The following is a 17,935-nucleotide window of genomic DNA, read 5'->3' as shown; positions in this document are numbered from 1 at the left end:
TTATTTATTATTCTTATTTTTGAGAAATGGGCAAAAATGTCAACAAATTTAAATATCTTCTAAAGGTGCGAAAGAAGGTTCAACATTGTAAATATTTTCAAGATGAGACAATGTTAATGAGAAAAAGTTCTTAACGTCTCACTTTCCTGTGCTGACACTTGTGTGCTGGCGGCTCTACTGTAGGTCTGTCCGCTGGGTTATGTGGACACTTCTAAATCCTCCTGCATTTCAAAAAAACACCCTTTAAGAACATTCATTTCATTAAGCCAAAAAAAAAAATGCAGAAAAGTACTCAGGAGGTTCACACGGCAGATTACTTTCCTATTTTTCTGTCAGTAAGGTGCTAAAGAAGAAAAATAGACTGTCATCCTCCAGGACACAGTGCTCTGTTATCAGACAGTAGAAGCCAGAATCTCAAATCATGCTGAGGGCTGGGAACAAGTGGGTCCCTGCTTCCCTTTCATCACTTCTCCTCTGTACTATCTCTCTGCTCCCTCTTTGTCTCCTTCCTTCTTGTCCTCCTCCTCTCTGGCCCTGTGCCTTTTTCACTCTGTCGAAGGTGTTTTTACCCCCTGGCATGCCCGCGCAAGACTCCATTAACTTGAGACCCGAGCTGAGTGTTTGTTTCTAAAAGGATTGTTTTTTCTCTCCTCCTGTAGTTCCTGGCGGCATCGCCCCGGAGTCCCTGACCTTCACCCCGCTCGATGACATGATATTCCTCAAATGGGAGGAGCCTGTGGAGCCCAACGGTCTCATCAGTCAGTACGAGGTACGGTAGCTAAGTCGTGTTAATCGCGTGAAAGAAACGGGTAAATAAATCAAAATTCTCAAACCACGCTGACACAGATCAGAGCAGCTGCCCTCACATCGCAGGCTAATCCTTTACAGGTGTGGGATGTTATTTTCCTACTGCCAATATCTGTTATGTTCAGCCTCCTTCAGTGCAATGACTACGTGAGAGGCTGCGCTGCTTTTGATTTCCCCGGGCCTTTTCTCCTCCCAAGTGCTGGTGACATACATGTACATAAACCACAAGACTGGAGAGGAGCCCCATTTCACGGTTCATGGGATTTATAGTACATGTTCATATGGTAATATAACCCAGCCACAGACTTCAGGCTGTAATTACATACGGGACAACCATTCTAATTACTTATTTGCCAAAGACATGCCTCCACAAGGGGGCAACGTTAAATGATTCTAGTAATTAATTATTGATGGCCCCATATCAACGATAGACCTTTGCAGTGTTGGCTTGGGAGCTTTTTTCCATCAGTTGATGTAAGAGCCACCATAGCACAACTCAAGGGGCAAATTTACAAAAACATTTGTTCTTGTTTTTAAGGTGCAAATGAATCCAATATATTGCAAAACGTCAGAAAAGCTGCATCACTGTTTTTTTTCACTCAACGTTTCCTCATATTGCTGCCTTGGTATTGATTAGTTTCCAGGCAATTTGCAGTTAACCACAAGGCTGTGTTATGAGGGAGCAGCCAATCATACATTTATTACATTTGGATTCTCCGAATCGCAGCAGTGATCTTGTCTGAGTCTGAACTTTCTCAAAATAACTGTTACATTACCCAGATTGATCTGTCATAATTCCAGGAGTTCTGTCCGAGGCAATATTTAATACATTCCTCCTCAGTCGATGTGACAGCAATCAGAAGAGATTTTTTTTGTCTCTTTGTTTCTCTGTATCCACAGCAGCTGACCCTTATTAGCACTTCATTTAGAACACTTCATTTAGAACAACCCGACTGCGGCTTTGATAATTTACCTTTAAATAGACGACAAACTTTTACAGAACATGATGATAGCTTGAGTCTGTCTTAGTACATATCCTGCATAGTAATCTGCTGGCTGGAGACATTTAGTTTCCATCCACACACAATGACATTTAAATTTGCCATGTTAGGCAGTGATCCAAAGCCAAAAGTCCCAAATCAGATGAGTGTCGACACTGAGTTGTTCATGGTTAGGGCCAGGTGACTTGTTGGGTCACTTGGGTCTTATGTCAGAATCATTGGAGTTATCAGAGTCACATGAAAGGAGGTGCACAGTGTTCTGAAACTGAAGTCGCTCGTGAAGATCATTATAAGAAGGCAAAAGGTTCCAGCTAGATTAAAATGCTTCCGTAACTGTTGTCTGTTGGAAGTAAGTACTTTCGAGTGTTAGATTTCTTTTAAGTGTACTGGACCTGTGGAGTTGACTCTGCTAGGTTTCTTTGTAGAGTTTACCAAGTTTGAAAGAGGAGTTAGGCAAGTTATCTTTGTCAATATGGAAAAAAATGTCCCAGAGTCCTTGAGTTCCCGAGTCCTCCATGAATACAAATCAACTTGTGCCAAAAACTGTTAAAAATGATTGTCCAAAACAAGACAGAAGATGTCTTGTTTGTCTTGTTACTGTGGTAAATTCTAAAATCAAATTAATTTCTACTGGTCCGGAGATAAAGTAAAAACAAAAATTGTCTTTAAACTTTTAGTTTTATATATTTTATATATTTTTGAGCTGTATTAGTGTAACCTTGCTCCCTCTCTCTCTTTATATATGTGCGTATGCCTATCCCTATAAATACGAAGAAAAAGAATAAGGGCAGAAACAGACTGGTTGATATTATATTAAAGGCTCAAAGGTAATGAAAAGCTAGAAAAAAAAAGATAATAAAAAAACAAGGCTTGAGGAATTATCTTTGCCTCTTTCATAAATCTCATAGCCCTGCTCAAGGCTAATCAATAACAAATCTGACACGTTGTTTGGGCCTGTTATTTTATGGTCACCCTTTGACCAATCTGCGTGAGGAACATCATTTCCCCAGCTTCCATAAAAATCTAATCAGGGCTGAGATCGCTGCCCGCGTATCCTGCTCAGGGTTGCGGCAGTCTGTATATTTTATTCCGTGTTATCCCGTGTGGTGCTTTGCGTATTTGCGTCCAATATCAAAGCACTGCTTCACTCGCGGCCTGAACCTAATTTGTTTTTTTCCTCCCAACTTTTCTACATGGTCTATTCCAGAAAATAGCTAAAATCAGGCTAGCACTTGTGCAGAGTCAGGGTGTGACACAGTATTTACCTGAGTGTTATTATCAATGGCTTACTCCAGTGTAAGATTTATTAGATCTAGGCTCTGAGCTGACATCTTGTGGCAGTAGTCCTAAGATTAATTGAGAGGAGGTTCGCACGAGAGATGACCTTTAAATAAAATGTTCCCCAAATCCAATCTTTCAGGTGGTGTGGGTAATGTCGTACGGACTTAGTGAAGTGTACCCCTATAAACGGCATATCTGGGTCGAGAACATTATATATACTGCATATTGAGTACTTACAATGACCTAATTTGAACACATGATCTACAGTTTCCTGCCATAATGGTAAGATCTTGCATTTGACAAGCTTTTTCTGAAGTTTTGTTCCAACACTATGTCTAAAATGTCTGAATTTTGCCACTAACCAACTGAAGATCTAAATTCATGTACTAAAGCTGCCCAGGGCCACTTTGAACATATCTGAATAACGTTTCCGATTCATGATTCATTTGCATTTCCCGTTTTCAGATCAGCTATCAGAGTATTGAGTCGTCTGATCCAGGCATTAATGTGCCAGGTCCCCGCCGTACGGTGTCCAAGCTGAGGAATGAGACCTATCACATGTTCTCCGGCTTGCATCCAGGAACAACCTACCTAGTGTCGGTCCGGGCTCGAACCGCAAAGGGCTTTGGCCAGACGGCCCTCACCGAAATCACCACCAACATCTCCGGTGAGGCTATGAGCTAATCGTTGTGTCTGTTGTGTTTGTGCGGTCTTAGTGGTGAATGTGTGTGTGAATGTGGTGCAGGGATTAAGAAAAGAATAAAGTATTCAAAGACGGTGCCTCATCTTGTCTCAAGGTTGAATCATGTCCAACCTTTCAACCAAAATTTCATTGAAATCCGGGAATATATTTTTTCAGACATCCTGCAGAAAACCTGACTGAAAACATACCTCCTTGACAAAGAAAAGCTTTGAGAGGGTCATACATTTTTCTTACCTGAAACTGCTCTTTGAATGTCTTCAATAGAAAGCTCTAAGAATTGTATGCAGATCCACAATGCAATGCAAAAAAAATACTAATCTTAGAAGCACAGCAAGTGGTCGCAAAACCAGACAAGGTCAAATGTCTTTCTCTGTAAAAGGCTCTCAACTGTGCAACATTTTACCAGTGGACATGAAATTGATTACATATATTAGATATTTTAAAGCAGCAGTTAAGTGCTGGCTAAAATTCCACCACAGCTGAACAGGCTGCGAACCAATCACCATTGTATTTATACATTAAATTGATACATTCTCACTATGTACAGTATGTTCCCACAGTTGAGAGCCTACTCAATGTGTGTGTGTGTGTGTGTGTGTGTGTGTGTGTGTGTGGTCTTCTTTACTTTTGCACACTACAACCGCTTCTTTCAACTACAGGAAAAAACTTGAACGTGAAATGTAGTGATGATGTCATCTGTCTCGATAAGGGCCAGTTCAGAAACTTTATTCTTGACCATTTCCATTGGTAGAAATTGGTTTGTTTTTCCCTCTGCCAGGAAGAAAAAGCTTGTTAAGAATTGTTTGTTTTTCTGAGAATGTAAGCAGTATGGCAACAGTGTTGATCAAAATGTAGAGATCTATTTAAATATATGTGGCTCACGTTAAATGGCCAATTAGTGATTTGAAATGGCGGGATATTAATGACATATGATAACTCAGTTTACTTTTTCCCTTATTGTTTACAGCAGTGCATCTGTAGAAAGGTCTGGATTCACATGTTCTTCTGGAAGCATTTGTACACAATAATGACGTCTGTTCAATGCTGATTCTCAGTTTTTGAAAACACTTTGGTTATATGATTACACAAATGTATCAAATTATACAAACACTTTTCAAGGACACACTGCTCTCAGCTCTGGCGCAGCCTTGGCGGGATGTAATAACAGCAGCTATGAATTATAGAGACCTACAAAAGTTCCGTTTCAATGGTTTGGGTGAAAACAGCTTTGTTCACAGCATCACCACACACTGAGTCTGTGTTTACCATTCAATGGCGACAACACAGTCTGCAATTTACAAGTCAGTGTTTATGACTGAAAGATGTCAATTTGAATTCGAGGACCGCCAAGGAAATTGGTTGAATGTTCTTTCTAAATATTTTTTTTCCGATAAGCACTATGCTACTGCAAGTCACACACACACCACGCATACTTCATAAATCTTTTTTACACGTACAAAACATGTACCATCCTTGACACTCTCCAATGTCCCTTGCTTACGACAAAGCAACTCAACTGACACAGAGCGCAATGTGTTGGTGTTGCAGTCTTGTAAGGATCGTCCCTGACCGAATGATGGAAACCAGTGTCATGGCGAAGGCGGCTGATCCTGATGTAGCTCCCAAGAGAAATTGTTATCTTTACAGTTCACCACCCTCGTTTATCTGAACTCCATAAGACAAACATATTAAATAAGAGGTCAAATGGTGATAATAACACAAGTTAGTAGTTTAACAGTCCCCCAAATGGTGAAGATCGTTATCAGCTCCCTGACCCACGGCGAGCCTTGGAGGAGGTTGTAAAGCAATATGAACAGAAAAACATACGGTGGGCGCAATAAACGGGGTTGCACAAATTTTTGCTGTGCTCTCAACTTCAGGGTCATAAAATCTCTGACCCTTTGCTGAATGCTTAGACCGATTTTTAGCCAACGGAGCTTGAGTAAATCGCCCCTTTCACACCTTGCATGCCAGGATTTGCATTGAGACCGTCAACACACACTCTCTATATCTGGATGCTGCTTGTAAATGTTACCAGAGATGTTTTGGCAGGGTATTTTGTAATTAAAGCCCTTAAATTACTAAATCCGTCTCCCTTGCTCTAGCTTGCTCACTGTCCACACTCCAGGGGCAGGTACGTCTTCAACCTGTTCTCAGATTTGATCTCACAAATGTCATCGCTGTGAGGATTGCATTTACACCTGGCTGTATGTGACATATTGGATCACAACGCTTGCGCCTCAATATATGCTGTGACAGGTAGAGGAACATTCGGGTCTTAGTGTGTTCTCTGAGCAGTTACACCAATTAGTGTTATTTATCATACGGAACACAAATCCAAGGAAAGATTGTGTGGAGGCTTTATTGAGATCGGTTCCGTGGAGTATTCGTTTACGTAACTAAGTTAGACGGTAGCTGTAGAAATGGTTTTACTGGGCAGCTTCAAAGTGCAAATGTGAAGAAATATTAATGTGAATCATGACATTTCTTGAAATGAGCGTGGAACTCTGTGGATTCTTGATTGGTTGCATAAACCCTGGTGTGTCCATTATTCGTCATGACCCAGTACTTGCAACTGACTGCTGTTTCTATTCCTTCAATATATTCTGGGTATGTTTCAACTGGTTCTCAAATATCTTAAAACTATAGAATTCAGCATTTTCTTTGTCTGGCTGCTCTGTCAGGAACTCCCAGCAGGAAACCCACTCCTGTGCCAAATTGGTAGCTAGCATGAATATGTAATGTTGCACTATTAGTCTTTTCATAATTCATGCTGATATTCACCACCCAACACAAACTGGTTGAAATATAACCCGACACATTGTACCGTATAATGTAGATCTCAGCTGTTGTGAGTGTACGTGCATGTGTCTGTGTGTTCTCCGGCCTCTGTTTCAGATGACAGCTTACCTTGGGTGATTTTTACAACAAGCTTTTGTTCCTGCACTCAGACACAGAACCAGGAAACATTTTCGTTTTCATTCAGAAGCCTTTATGTCTTTATCTATTTGACCAGGGTAGCCATTTGCTCCGCTACATCCTCCAGTTAATTCGCTTCCGTAGTAAACAGAGATGGGAACACTCATCCTCATTGTCCCTGGAGCTTTGCTGAGGTTGCGCGGCTTTAAGATCGGCTCTAATTATACTATAAGGGCTTCTTGTTTCCTCCGTGGTTGGCTGCTCCTCCTAGTGATCATCAGTCAGTGGCACTGTGTGGGAGGCCTCCGTACAACTACAGTACACGAGGGATATCTGTGGATAATTAATCAAAACAGGGTTCTGTAGGCTTCACATAGGGCTAAATTAACAAAAGAGCCGGCCCCAGTAAGACACCTGTCGCATACACCATTAGTGGGAGAATATGAATGAAACAACATAAATGATCGTTCTCAGTAAGTGAGAGTCAACTGAACCGCAAATAACATAATGACCCGGAGAAAAAGAGGGCACAGTAAAAGGAAGCTCATATCTTACAGTACACACACAGCCGCAATAGAGACAGTCAGGTCAGAATAGCTTTGGAATGCACCTGTTGCATGCGATATTGATCTTTATAAATACACCACACTTGATGAAATGTCAGTTTATTACCAATTGTATTAGGGATAATCCTCTCAACCATGAATATCTGCACCAAAGATACATCATTTGGAAGTATTTCGCTCTGAAATGAACAACTGACTGACAACATTGCAGTTTGGTTGGCCCTATATCTAAAAATATACTGTACTCTGCTTTTCTTCTGTACCAACTTCAGAGTTCAGACTCTGCCTTCAACCTTATATGTTGGTCTCCTACTCATTTTTTTCCCTTGTATCTCTCCTTCTCCTTTACCCTCACAGCCCCCGTGTTTGACTATGAAGACGTCCCCTCTCCGCTGAGTGAGTCGGAGCTCACCATCACAGTGCTGCTGCGCCCCGCGCTCGGCAGAGGAGCTCCTGTCAGGTACAACTAATACTGAGTTCACTCCTAAGCCAACTTTTATTCACCTCACTTCCACTCTTGTCAGATTTTTGGCTACAGTCAGAAAAAATGCCAGAAACTCTTCTTCAGACTTTTACCATAGTGGAACTACTTTAAGTGCTACATATCAAGAATCCAATTTGTAAAGTTTCATATTAGACACCTGACATGGTTCTGTTTAGGACCTTGGTGGTGCTGCAAAGAGGCATTTTACAATGTTGTCTCATACAAAATTACATTATTGTTAGATATAATAATCAAATAAACCTGGGCCAGTTGAAGGTCATACCAGGGGCGTCCTAGAATATCAAAAAGCAAATAAAGATAGCCATGATCTCTCTGTTTAGCCTGCCTTTCAAAGCTGACAAGCCGTGATGGAGAGCTGTGGAACGTTGCACATGTCAACCAATCACACCCTGTTGACAGCTATCTCATTGTCATGCGAGTTTGAGGGAGAAACGGAGGCGGTGTCAGTGACAGACAGCTTTGAGACGAACTAAAAAAAAACATCCATGCCTTGATGGAAGAATGGATTTCCCTTGGTCAAACACAACTGCACAAATAGAAACTAGTAGTTGTCAGTTTTTGTCAAAGGTGGACATGATAAAATAATTGTTCTAAAGCGCGCATTGCTGTTGACGTCTCCAGAGGGACTGCACGGCAGATAACACACACAATGGTGGATCATTTGAACTAATCTTGTGATCCAGATGGAATGTGACTTAATAGAAAAGAGAAAAATGACCACAGCTTTGTTGCAGCATTTACAAAACTCTGAAGGAAGATTGTTTACACCGACTCTCTGTTTATCATGTTTTATAAAGTGTAGTGTTTTCTCTTACTTGATGATATTACGTAAAAGCTTGTTTTTCCTTTATTTTGGCACTGTGTTTAGAAATTGCTTTGATATTTCACACCACATAGAGGCACTAGCTCAGCATACTGTGATAATGAAACTGCTCGGTCTAGACTCTTCTTAATTATGTTTACTTAAGTTTGTGCGCAGCTCTGCATTTTGGAGGGAAGGAGGGATAAGGTTTCACATGTGCACTACTACAACAACAAGTGCGAAAAGTATCATTAGTTTCTGCTCCAGACCAGCAAACAGACATTTATTCATATTAGTGAATATACAGTGAGTAATGGTATTGCTTTCTGAATAAAGAGTTTGATGTAGTTTGGTACTGAAGCACTTTCCTTGTGTTGTGTAGCGCCTACCAGGTCGTGGTAGTGGAGGAGGATGGATCCCGTCAAGTTCGGAGGAGGGAGCTGGGAAGTGTGGACTGTTTCCCGACGCCGAACTCCCACAACGAGGCTCACGCCAAAGGGGCGCCGCATTACTACACCGCCGAGCTGGCCCCCAGCAGCCTGCCCGAGGCCACGCCCTTCACCGTAGGCGACAACCACACCTACAACGGCTACTGGAACAGCCCCTTAGATCCCACCAAGAACTACCTCATCTACTTCCAGGCCACCAGCAACTTCAGAGGGGTAAGAACCATGGAATATTCCGAGCCAAGCTTTTGTTTGTGAAGCTCACAGCAAATATGTTTCAGCAACTTTGACAGTCAATTTAGATTTGTGCCGAGCAAGTCAGGAGACGAGGCAATTTGCCGGCGGCACAAAGAGTGAGGAGAAATCTTAATCGGAATTGTTTGCGTTACTGATACTTGAAATGACTTTCAGTAAATTGTGTCCTACTGGTGAATCTTGTTGTTGCTTATAATTGTATAATAACCCAAAAATGGAAACGGTTTCTTTATACTACCAAACAAAACTACAGTCTTCTGGAGACTCTATTCATCCCTCATCCTCCTCCCACCAAACCCAAATTCAGTCTGAAAATTTCACAAACAAGCAGTTGGATTATTCAAATGAATGAGTATAGCTTGCTCATTACTTCCAGACGACAGCAGTGAGCAGAACTGAACAGAGCAAACATTCACAGGCTCTGCACCACAGCACCAATACATCATCCCAACTGTGAGGCAAAATGGAGGGAACGCACTGTTTATGGATATATTTGCGGCTGCTTTGTTACGTCATCCAGGTTAGCCTACACTCAGAGGGAACAATTGATTACTAATTGTACCAATAAACTTAAGATTCAGGGTAGAGATCAATAAACGTTTTTGATAGCACATTCATAAGGAATTTACTGAAATCCTCATTTTAACCAAATACAAATCTATTCAATTGAGTGCAACATGAAAAAACAACTCCCCTCTCCCCACACAGACACACACAGACACACACAGAAACCAAAAATATTGTTTTCCACTGAACATGCATGTGCTCTCTCATTTTTCAGAAACATCTCTGTTTGGGCTAAAAATAATTCCGAATCTTTTTCTTGCCGATCTCAAACCTCGCCTCTGGGCTTAAAAGCATTTGAAAAGCCACTCTACTCGTGCTATTGGAAAAGTGATTCAGTGGGCAGTGAAAGTAAATGCCGTTTGAATCTTTAGACCCATATGGCTGCTTGCTTTGCCGCTCCTCATCCAGAACTCAGTATTAGAGTCATCAAGGTCCTGCAGCCTTCTCTCCTCTGGGTGCTTTGCTGTGTGCGCTGCTGTGTCGGCCCTCTGGGTCCCCAGCTATTGGTCCAGGTCAGGGACTAAGCCATTTTGTGTCTGCTATTTGAAATCTCTCCTCTTTAATCTGGGCCTCAACAATAAGCTTTTTTTTCCCACCAAGGGCATCAATTGGTGATGAGTCCTCCCTAAGGCCAAATTAAACTTTCGCTTGGAATTGCAGTTCTGACAGAAATCACACAACACAACAAATGCCGCAGCTCATATTGACTATTTTGTTTTCGTCCCGCACAACATTTTCACGTCCAATCTGTTTTCTAAACTATAGCTGTTTTGGGAGAGGTAGGATGCTTTGCGCAAGGGAGAGGGGGGGAAAAAAACATAATCATTTTGACAATTACGCTGGATGAATTAGATGTACTCGGCTTACTCTGGACCATGAGCTGCCATTGAATTGAAACAGTAATTGCTTTGGCAGATACGCCTTCAGTGGTGCTTGAAAATGCATGATTGGTGCTGCCAGTTTCTTGTGAAAACACACAGGAAAACAAAACAAAGTAAGCATTTTTCTCTCTGCCTCGCTCTCTGTGCATCACAAGTCTGCAGCCTTCGCTTAGAAATCCGAGATTACTGCTATCTGTTATGCTAAATATGAAGACTCTCACAATCCAGCCCCAACTGGTATTTCCCCCTGTCCTCACTCATCTTCCCAACATCCATCCTATCTTTTTCACTGACAGGATATAGAGGGATGGGGATTGTTCCATATATAGCTCCCCTGCTTGACAATAGCACAGGCTGTGCTGCATCACACTCCTACTATAAGGAGCCGGGGATGTTTCTGTGCAAAAAAGGCCAGAAGCCCACCTTGACAGAGGACAGGATGATATGTGACACACAACCTGCCAGTGCTTTAATAACCCCCCAGGTGGGAGTAAATAAGACTTTTCCGTCACTGCATAAGAGATCAGAGGCGATAGGACCCCGGCTTGAAACAGATTTCAATTAAAAAAGGTAATTTTGTAACCGTTATAGGTGAAAGGTTTTTGACTGCAATCTCAGTGCTCAGATTAGCATAATTGCCCATAAAGGCTGATTTAGCATCCTTAAACCTTAATTTTCCCCTCTATCTCTGGTGTAAAGGTGGCTACTTTTTGTGGGTGGGAGGGAGAGGGAGCCAATCAGTGAACCCAGGTGAGGGATCTCACCCGGTGAAGGGAAGCAGCGGCCTCTCATATCGCTGGGAGATGTCATCCGCTTGGAAATTTCAATTATTTCCTCCACAGAGCAAAGGTCTACGTGACTTTGACAAATGGCTGCCTGTGTAATTTTTTTTTTTTTTTTTTCAGTTTTGTTTTTTAGTCGTTTCAGACAAGATTGTTCAGATAGACTGGCTCATAACTATGCCGCGCCACGTTTCTTGTTAAGATTGCGCCAATGAATTAAATGATCCTTTCTTTTATTCACAGGAGACCAGAATAAACTGCATCCGGATTGCCCGCAAAGGTAATGATCCCGCTGCTTGTTAGATGTCCAACTGTGTTATTGTCACATTGATAAGTCAGTTTCAGCCTGACTCAAACACCGCAGCATACAGACAAAGCTGGGGAAATGTTGGATTTATAGGAAATACACAGAGCAAGACGCTTAATGTCACAAAACAAGATGGTGCTCTGGACTTATTATGAAATATTTATTTTATTCAGTAAGGGTAAAAGGTAGGAAATGAAGTTCTGCCTTATTTTCATATCTAAAGCCAACATCTTTGTCAGTTACATTGATGTACTCACCAGCTTCCTTCATTGACATGAGCTTGCCCCCAGCTTCACACAAGTAAACACCATTGAACCATATTATCTTCTCCACCTATTTGAAAACCAAAACAATATGATAAGATGATAAGATGATTGTTGTACAGAATCTCAACTAAGGAGTTTGTCTTAATGGACCTTGTGGGTTTCAGTGAAGATGGTTTCTACAAAACCGCTGTATCATAATGTGTTTTTAACATTATAGTGTTGTTGTTCTTTCCACTTGCAAATGAAGTGGCTCGGAGATTATTGCTTAACTGGGGACTTGTGGACTATACCAAAAATGATACAATTATTGTCTTTGCTACTGCAGTGCTAGCAAAAGGTACGAAAATAGGTTTATACATTTTCCACCTTCAAAACAGCAGCAGCGTCGGTTTAAATGCGAATCTGTAGGTAATCTCAAACACTGCAGGGACTTTTCCCAGTGCTTATATCTATGTGGTACAGGGTGTGTGTCAGACACGCCAACACTTATCCCAGATCAGGCCTCTGCTTAGGGAACCTGACATGGACTTAGTGTTGTTTTGGGTGCTGCGGGGGGGGAAGCCCTTGCTCCAACACAGACACCCGGAGGAAAGGTGGAAGCAAACACGCATGCATGTGCTCACTTTCTTTTCTTTCTCTTGAACCACTGACACTGACATTTTGGCGCCCTCCCCCCTTGAGGGCTTTGTTGCTACGAAATACAGAATGGAGCACCTTATCCTTCTTTTTTTCCCTGAGAGAGGAAGCGACAGAGGATGTTTGCTCGAGAGGCGGAGGCAGATGGAAGCCTCTCAGTTCAAACAATAGGAGGAGAGAAAAAGGGCGGGTGAAATGGAGTTATTCCCCTTTCGCTCCCTTCTGAATTATGTCTGAAGTTTGTAGTGCTCTTGAGTGAGGTGGTAGTTAAATTGGATTCTTCTCCCCGAACTCTCCCTTTCTTATCTGAAGTACGGTGACATCAAAGGACCCCTGCCTTAACTTTGTCTGCTGGCGTGTCACGTAAGTGGAGGAGGGGCCGCAAGCATATTTATAAGAGCCTTTTCCTTTTTTCTTGCAGTAGTGTATGACTGCAGAAAGCCCAGGCTGATGTTTCTTCATTTCCCTCAGAGGTGGCAGGGGGGGTCCTGCTGAGACGCCTCCTGGCTGCTTATCACTTTCTCTCAGCACAATCTCTCACCAGCTCTGAGTGTGTGTGCGTGTGTGTTGGGTTTGAGAATGGGGACTGTCTCCTCCTCTACCTGTCTGTTTCTTTTGTGCTTTTTGTCCTCAGATGAAACATTTAATGTGACCATGGCCAATGTTAGCATATCCAATCTGAGTCATTTCTTGAAAGAACCTTTTTACTTTTTTGTTTAACTTAGTTAATTAAAAAGTATGTGCAAATTTGATTTTTGCAGCATTTAACTTATAGCAGCTGAGCGGAAACACAGCATATGTCTGTCCCCTTGTCATTATAATGAATCGATGCAGCTTACTGCTGCCAGAAGAACAATGGCTGATGAATTGAATGAAATGTGCTTCCCACCACCTTAGCCTTACTCAAGCCCTGTGTAGGCCTGAGATATTTGGCCCATTTAAGTAACTCAACTTACTGCCAAGAATAAAATGAAGAAGGAAATGCTTCACATTGTTACTTGTTCAATTGCCATGCTGTGCTTCAATTGTAGGAGAAGGAGTGTTAAGTCTTGGTATTGGCATTGATTCAGGCTCACCCAAGTGATCAACCGTAATGGTCCATCTGTAGGCTAGTTTATCAATGTCTTGTGTTTCCAATGAGTGGACCAATACCTCATGCCAACATTTCTTTTTACTATTGAATCCTATAGAGTTGGCTTGTGTGTAGGATATGGAGCCATCAGTATAGACTCACTGTTTCCTTGTTGTAGTGCAGGTCTCCTTGATCCTCGCCCCTCTAGCCTCAGAGCAGAACTAAGAGCTTTTGGTGAAAGACCTGATCAATTTAAGGGTCACGCGTGGATCGAGAAATGGGAAATGATCGAGTCTTCGTGGGTTTCTTTGTGGTGCTCTGGTTTCTTCTCACACTCAGACACTCTTTATGTTGCCCACTGTGAATGTGAGCATATAGGAATTGTTTGTGTTTGTTAGTGCTCCAGCAGTGACGGTGTACGTTACCTCTAACCTAATGCATACTAGGTTATGCTATCCTGCACAGGATAAGTGGGTGTATAGTGTGAATGGGTGTCTCATTTGTGTTGTGGCTCGGCTCACCGGAAACGCAGCAAATCGGAAGAACTGGTGCCCCTTTTGTTTTTCTCTGCATTACTGCTGCTCTGGTTTTTGGTGCAATGGATTTTGTGGTCATGAGCATTTGTCAAAATATGGAATTGAAAGCAGAGCGACTCATGCAGGCTGATTTGTGTGATTACAGAAGGTCTGTCAGTCTGCATTGTCTGCCAGCAGCTTATAATCACCACCAATGCACAGCTTAGCAAGCCAAACTCAGCGTTATATTGCAGGAGGCAATAACTCCCCTGTGAATCATGGTTGCTTTGTTAAAATAAACTACATGGATGTTGTCCAATTCAGTTGTGCTGCCAAACTAGGTGAGACGGGCTTGAGATCCATAAATATCTTGATGAATTTTGTTTCATTCCCTACCTTATTTGTTTTCTCATCACCGTGATGACTTGTTAATGAACAGCATGCTGCCAGGAGTGTAATAATACTCTTCCAAATCATTTGTACTTAATGGCAATTTTTTCCCCTTTAGAGTAATGTGACAGGGAGCCCAGATGATTCACAGAGAGAGGAGAGGGGAGAGCAAGGGGCGGATTTCATGCTCTCGGCTCTTTATGGTGGGAACGCGGACAGAAATCAAGTGAGACTGTGACATATGGGTGGGAGGCTGCCATGGAATATAGCTGCCTGAATAAGAACGCGTCATTTCAGCGAGATAACCAGAGCGCCGTTTCTACCAAGCTAATCATGTTTAGCTCTCCTTTCATTGCTGATATCAGTACACTGAAATAGTGTTTAAGCCTTTTTTGATACTGTCGTCTCAGCTTTTTATTCCAGTGTCGTATCTGGCGATTAAGCGCAGCACACCTTGCGCATGGTAATGTACCGGCCTTTTTTTAGCTGTGTCTGCTGTATAAGCTACAATTGGATCTGTGGACACCACCGTTGGGAGATGGGTGGGGCTTTTTGTTTGTTCAAATGTTCTTCACCACTCAACTTCAATTGATTCTTCCGTGTACCAACTTTCCTTAAAATCAGTCAAGTCAGTTTATTTGTAGAGCCCAATATCCCGACCCAGCCCAAAGCTCCATAGGAAGACGAGGAAAAACTCCAGAGAAAACCTTAATGTATAAAGAAAAAAGAAAGAAACCTTTGGAGAGGCAATTCCATGGGAGGTTCTCTCTCCACGATGGCTGGGTGTGCAATAGGAACGACCAGTGGGATTATACGGAGGTACAAAAGACATGCAGGGCAAAAGAGACACACACAAAAATCAGTCCATAATGTTTTGAGTAATTGTGTTGACAAATAGACCAACCAGCTTGGATGAGAGCATAAACTCCTTGATAGAGGTAGAAATGAGACCGAATAGCTGCTGTATATAGAGCAGGAAGGTAATTTAGTCGCCTCAGTGCTCATGTAGGAATAAATAGCAGTATGATGAAGCCCACTTTTGAGTGACACATTTTCTTGGTAATGCACCAAAGCATAATTAGCACATGTAGATGTAGGTACACTTAACATGTCACACATCACTTAGAAACTCCTCATGTTTTGTGCCATAGACCAGTCTTTTTGGTGCAGCACATTTGTTGTTTACATGGTGAAATGTATTGTTGAAGCCCCATGTCTGTTAAACGTAGCAATTGCAATTAGAATGTATAAAAGCACTCAGTCTCTGCCAAGACTCCACAGGCTTCCAAATATCTTAATTGTTTGTATTTCAATCAATCTCTATCTGGATCTGGAACAAAACAAACAGTGTTAGACGATAAAGATGATGGCAGTCGTTATTTATGCAGATTACCTCAATCCTGACAAGGTATGGTGGCTTTAGATTGTGCTCAACTACAAATGAGTCAGACTTGTAACCAATGATTCCTGTCCATTGAATTGAATGGATGACTCATTTAAAAGTTTATTAAAAGCTGCTGAACAGGTTTGGAGCGATCATGCCATCTATCTTAAAGACAAGGTCTTCCCGGCAGAGAGGAAATTCATTTTTCTCCTCTTCTTCCTCACCTCCCTGTCACGCTGTGCAGCTGCCTGTAAGGACTCCAAGCGGGCTCTGGAAGTATCCCAACATGCTGAGGACATGGGTTTGATCCTGGGGGCCTGCGCTGGCGGTCTGGTGGTCCTCATCCTCCTCCTGGGAGCCATCGTCATTATTGTCAAGAAGGGGTGAGTGGATGTGAAAGTGTTTGTGTGTGCGTGTGCGGTTATGTCTGCCGTTTCATGTGCCTCCACCCTCTCACAGTTGCACATTTACAGTCTTGAGTCTTATTGTTCCTCCATAGCCAATCCAAGGGAGTACATTTATCTCCATCCCACTTGGCAGTTAGGGTCTATTGAGAAAAAGCATTTGGCAATGAGAGTGAATTATAACCAGAGTGAGTGAAATGGTAGCGCATTAATCCTTAACTCTCCTACCCCTCCCGGCCCAGCCAAGCTTTTGTCTTTCATCTCATCTTTTAATTTCAAGGTCTGCGTGTTGGCTAAGCACATTCAAATGCATTCTAGTAGCGCTGGAATCATTGGCTGCATTCCACCTTCAAATTACCTCTGTCGTGCACCTGCAGTGTATTCTTCCTTTTCTCACTCGGCGATGGTGGAACACTCATCTGAGTGTGAAATATTTCATCAAGGGGCATGTTATTCCATTGCCCACTCAATTACATGAGGCGAGCAGCTGTGTGGTGCCAGTAGATGGGTTAGTAATTGGTTAGGAAGGTTGTTTTTTTTGCTTTTTTTTTTTTTTTTGGAGAGAGGAACTCCACCGCCCCGAGGAATTTTCTAACAAAGAATGGAGGCAGAAATGAATGTTGGTCCGGGAAGAACGGGGTGACTGATAAGATTCAGCAGGCCAATCTAGCCAATACAGACACACACACAACACGCACAATAGGAGCTAGACAGTCACATGGAGGCAACTGGAACAGATGTGTTTATATTCAACCACATATATTGTTGCTCTGCACAGTTGGACTGTAATTATAAATCTATATGGGTTCCGCCTGTTTGCCCCGTGTCAACTTTTTAGGAACATTCCGAACACACTGAGCATCTTCATTTATCTTCGTGATGATCATCCGAATAAACCATAGTCACCTCTCTTTTTTTCTCCTCACTCTCTCTCTCTCCTTTCCTCCTCCTTCATGCTAATCAGAAGGGACTTCTATTCTTACCCTTACTACCCGTAAGTTACTCCTTTCTCCATCCTCCATCCTGACGCCATCCTCCCCTGCTTGACCTTTTGTAGCTCAGGTTTAGTAGAGAGGAAAATAGTTCTATCTTCACCTCATCCTGCAGTGTAGAGACCCCTGCTCCTCCCCCTCACTCCACCACAGCACCACCACCTCCACCACCCCTGACTCTCTCTCTCTCTCTTGCTATCATCAAATCTCACTTTCCTGCTCGTCCAAGTTTCAATCTCGTAGCCTTTATACAATATTCTCCCCCAAGTCCAATTTCTCATCTCCTCACTCGCCCTCCTTGCCTTTTTCTCTCTTATCTCTTTGCCTATCTTTCTTTCACTCTGGCCCCCTCTCTGCTGTCTATTACTGCTTCCTGTCCTCCCCCCCCCTCTCTCTCTCTCTCTGTCCCTCTCTCTCTGTCCCTCTCTACCCTCCTCTCTGTCTGCGTCTGTAC

General features: G+C 42.5%; 1 protein-coding gene across 1 annotated transcript in view; it reads left to right on the top strand.

Annotated features, from left to right (window-relative positions):
* The window catches only part of ptprua (protein tyrosine phosphatase receptor type Ua), a 162,008-nt gene that overhangs the window by 115,612 nt on the left and 28,461 nt on the right, over positions 1 to 17,935 (top strand). The window contains exons 10-16 of the mRNA XM_076157262.1: positions 660 to 769; positions 3,555 to 3,756; positions 7,635 to 7,737; positions 8,967 to 9,246; positions 11,759 to 11,795; positions 16,330 to 16,468; positions 17,454 to 17,483. Of these exons, the coding sequence (XP_076013377.1) occupies positions 660 to 769; positions 3,555 to 3,756; positions 7,635 to 7,737; positions 8,967 to 9,246; positions 11,759 to 11,795; positions 16,330 to 16,468; positions 17,454 to 17,483 (901 nt within the window). The remainder of the gene's footprint in view (positions 1 to 659; positions 770 to 3,554; positions 3,757 to 7,634; positions 7,738 to 8,966; positions 9,247 to 11,758; positions 11,796 to 16,329; positions 16,469 to 17,453; positions 17,484 to 17,935) is intronic.

The sequence above is a fragment of the Genypterus blacodes genome, unplaced genomic scaffold (assembly GCF_046128005.1).
Source record: "Genypterus blacodes isolate CSIRO-AG114 ecotype Tasmania unplaced genomic scaffold, CSIRO-AGI_Gbla_v1 ptg000072l_1, whole genome shotgun sequence".
In the NCBI taxonomy this organism is placed as follows: Eukaryota; Metazoa; Chordata; class Actinopteri; order Ophidiiformes; family Ophidiidae; genus Genypterus; species Genypterus blacodes.
Note: the sequence above shows the minus strand (reverse complement) of the source record. Positions and strands in the feature narration are given on the sequence as shown.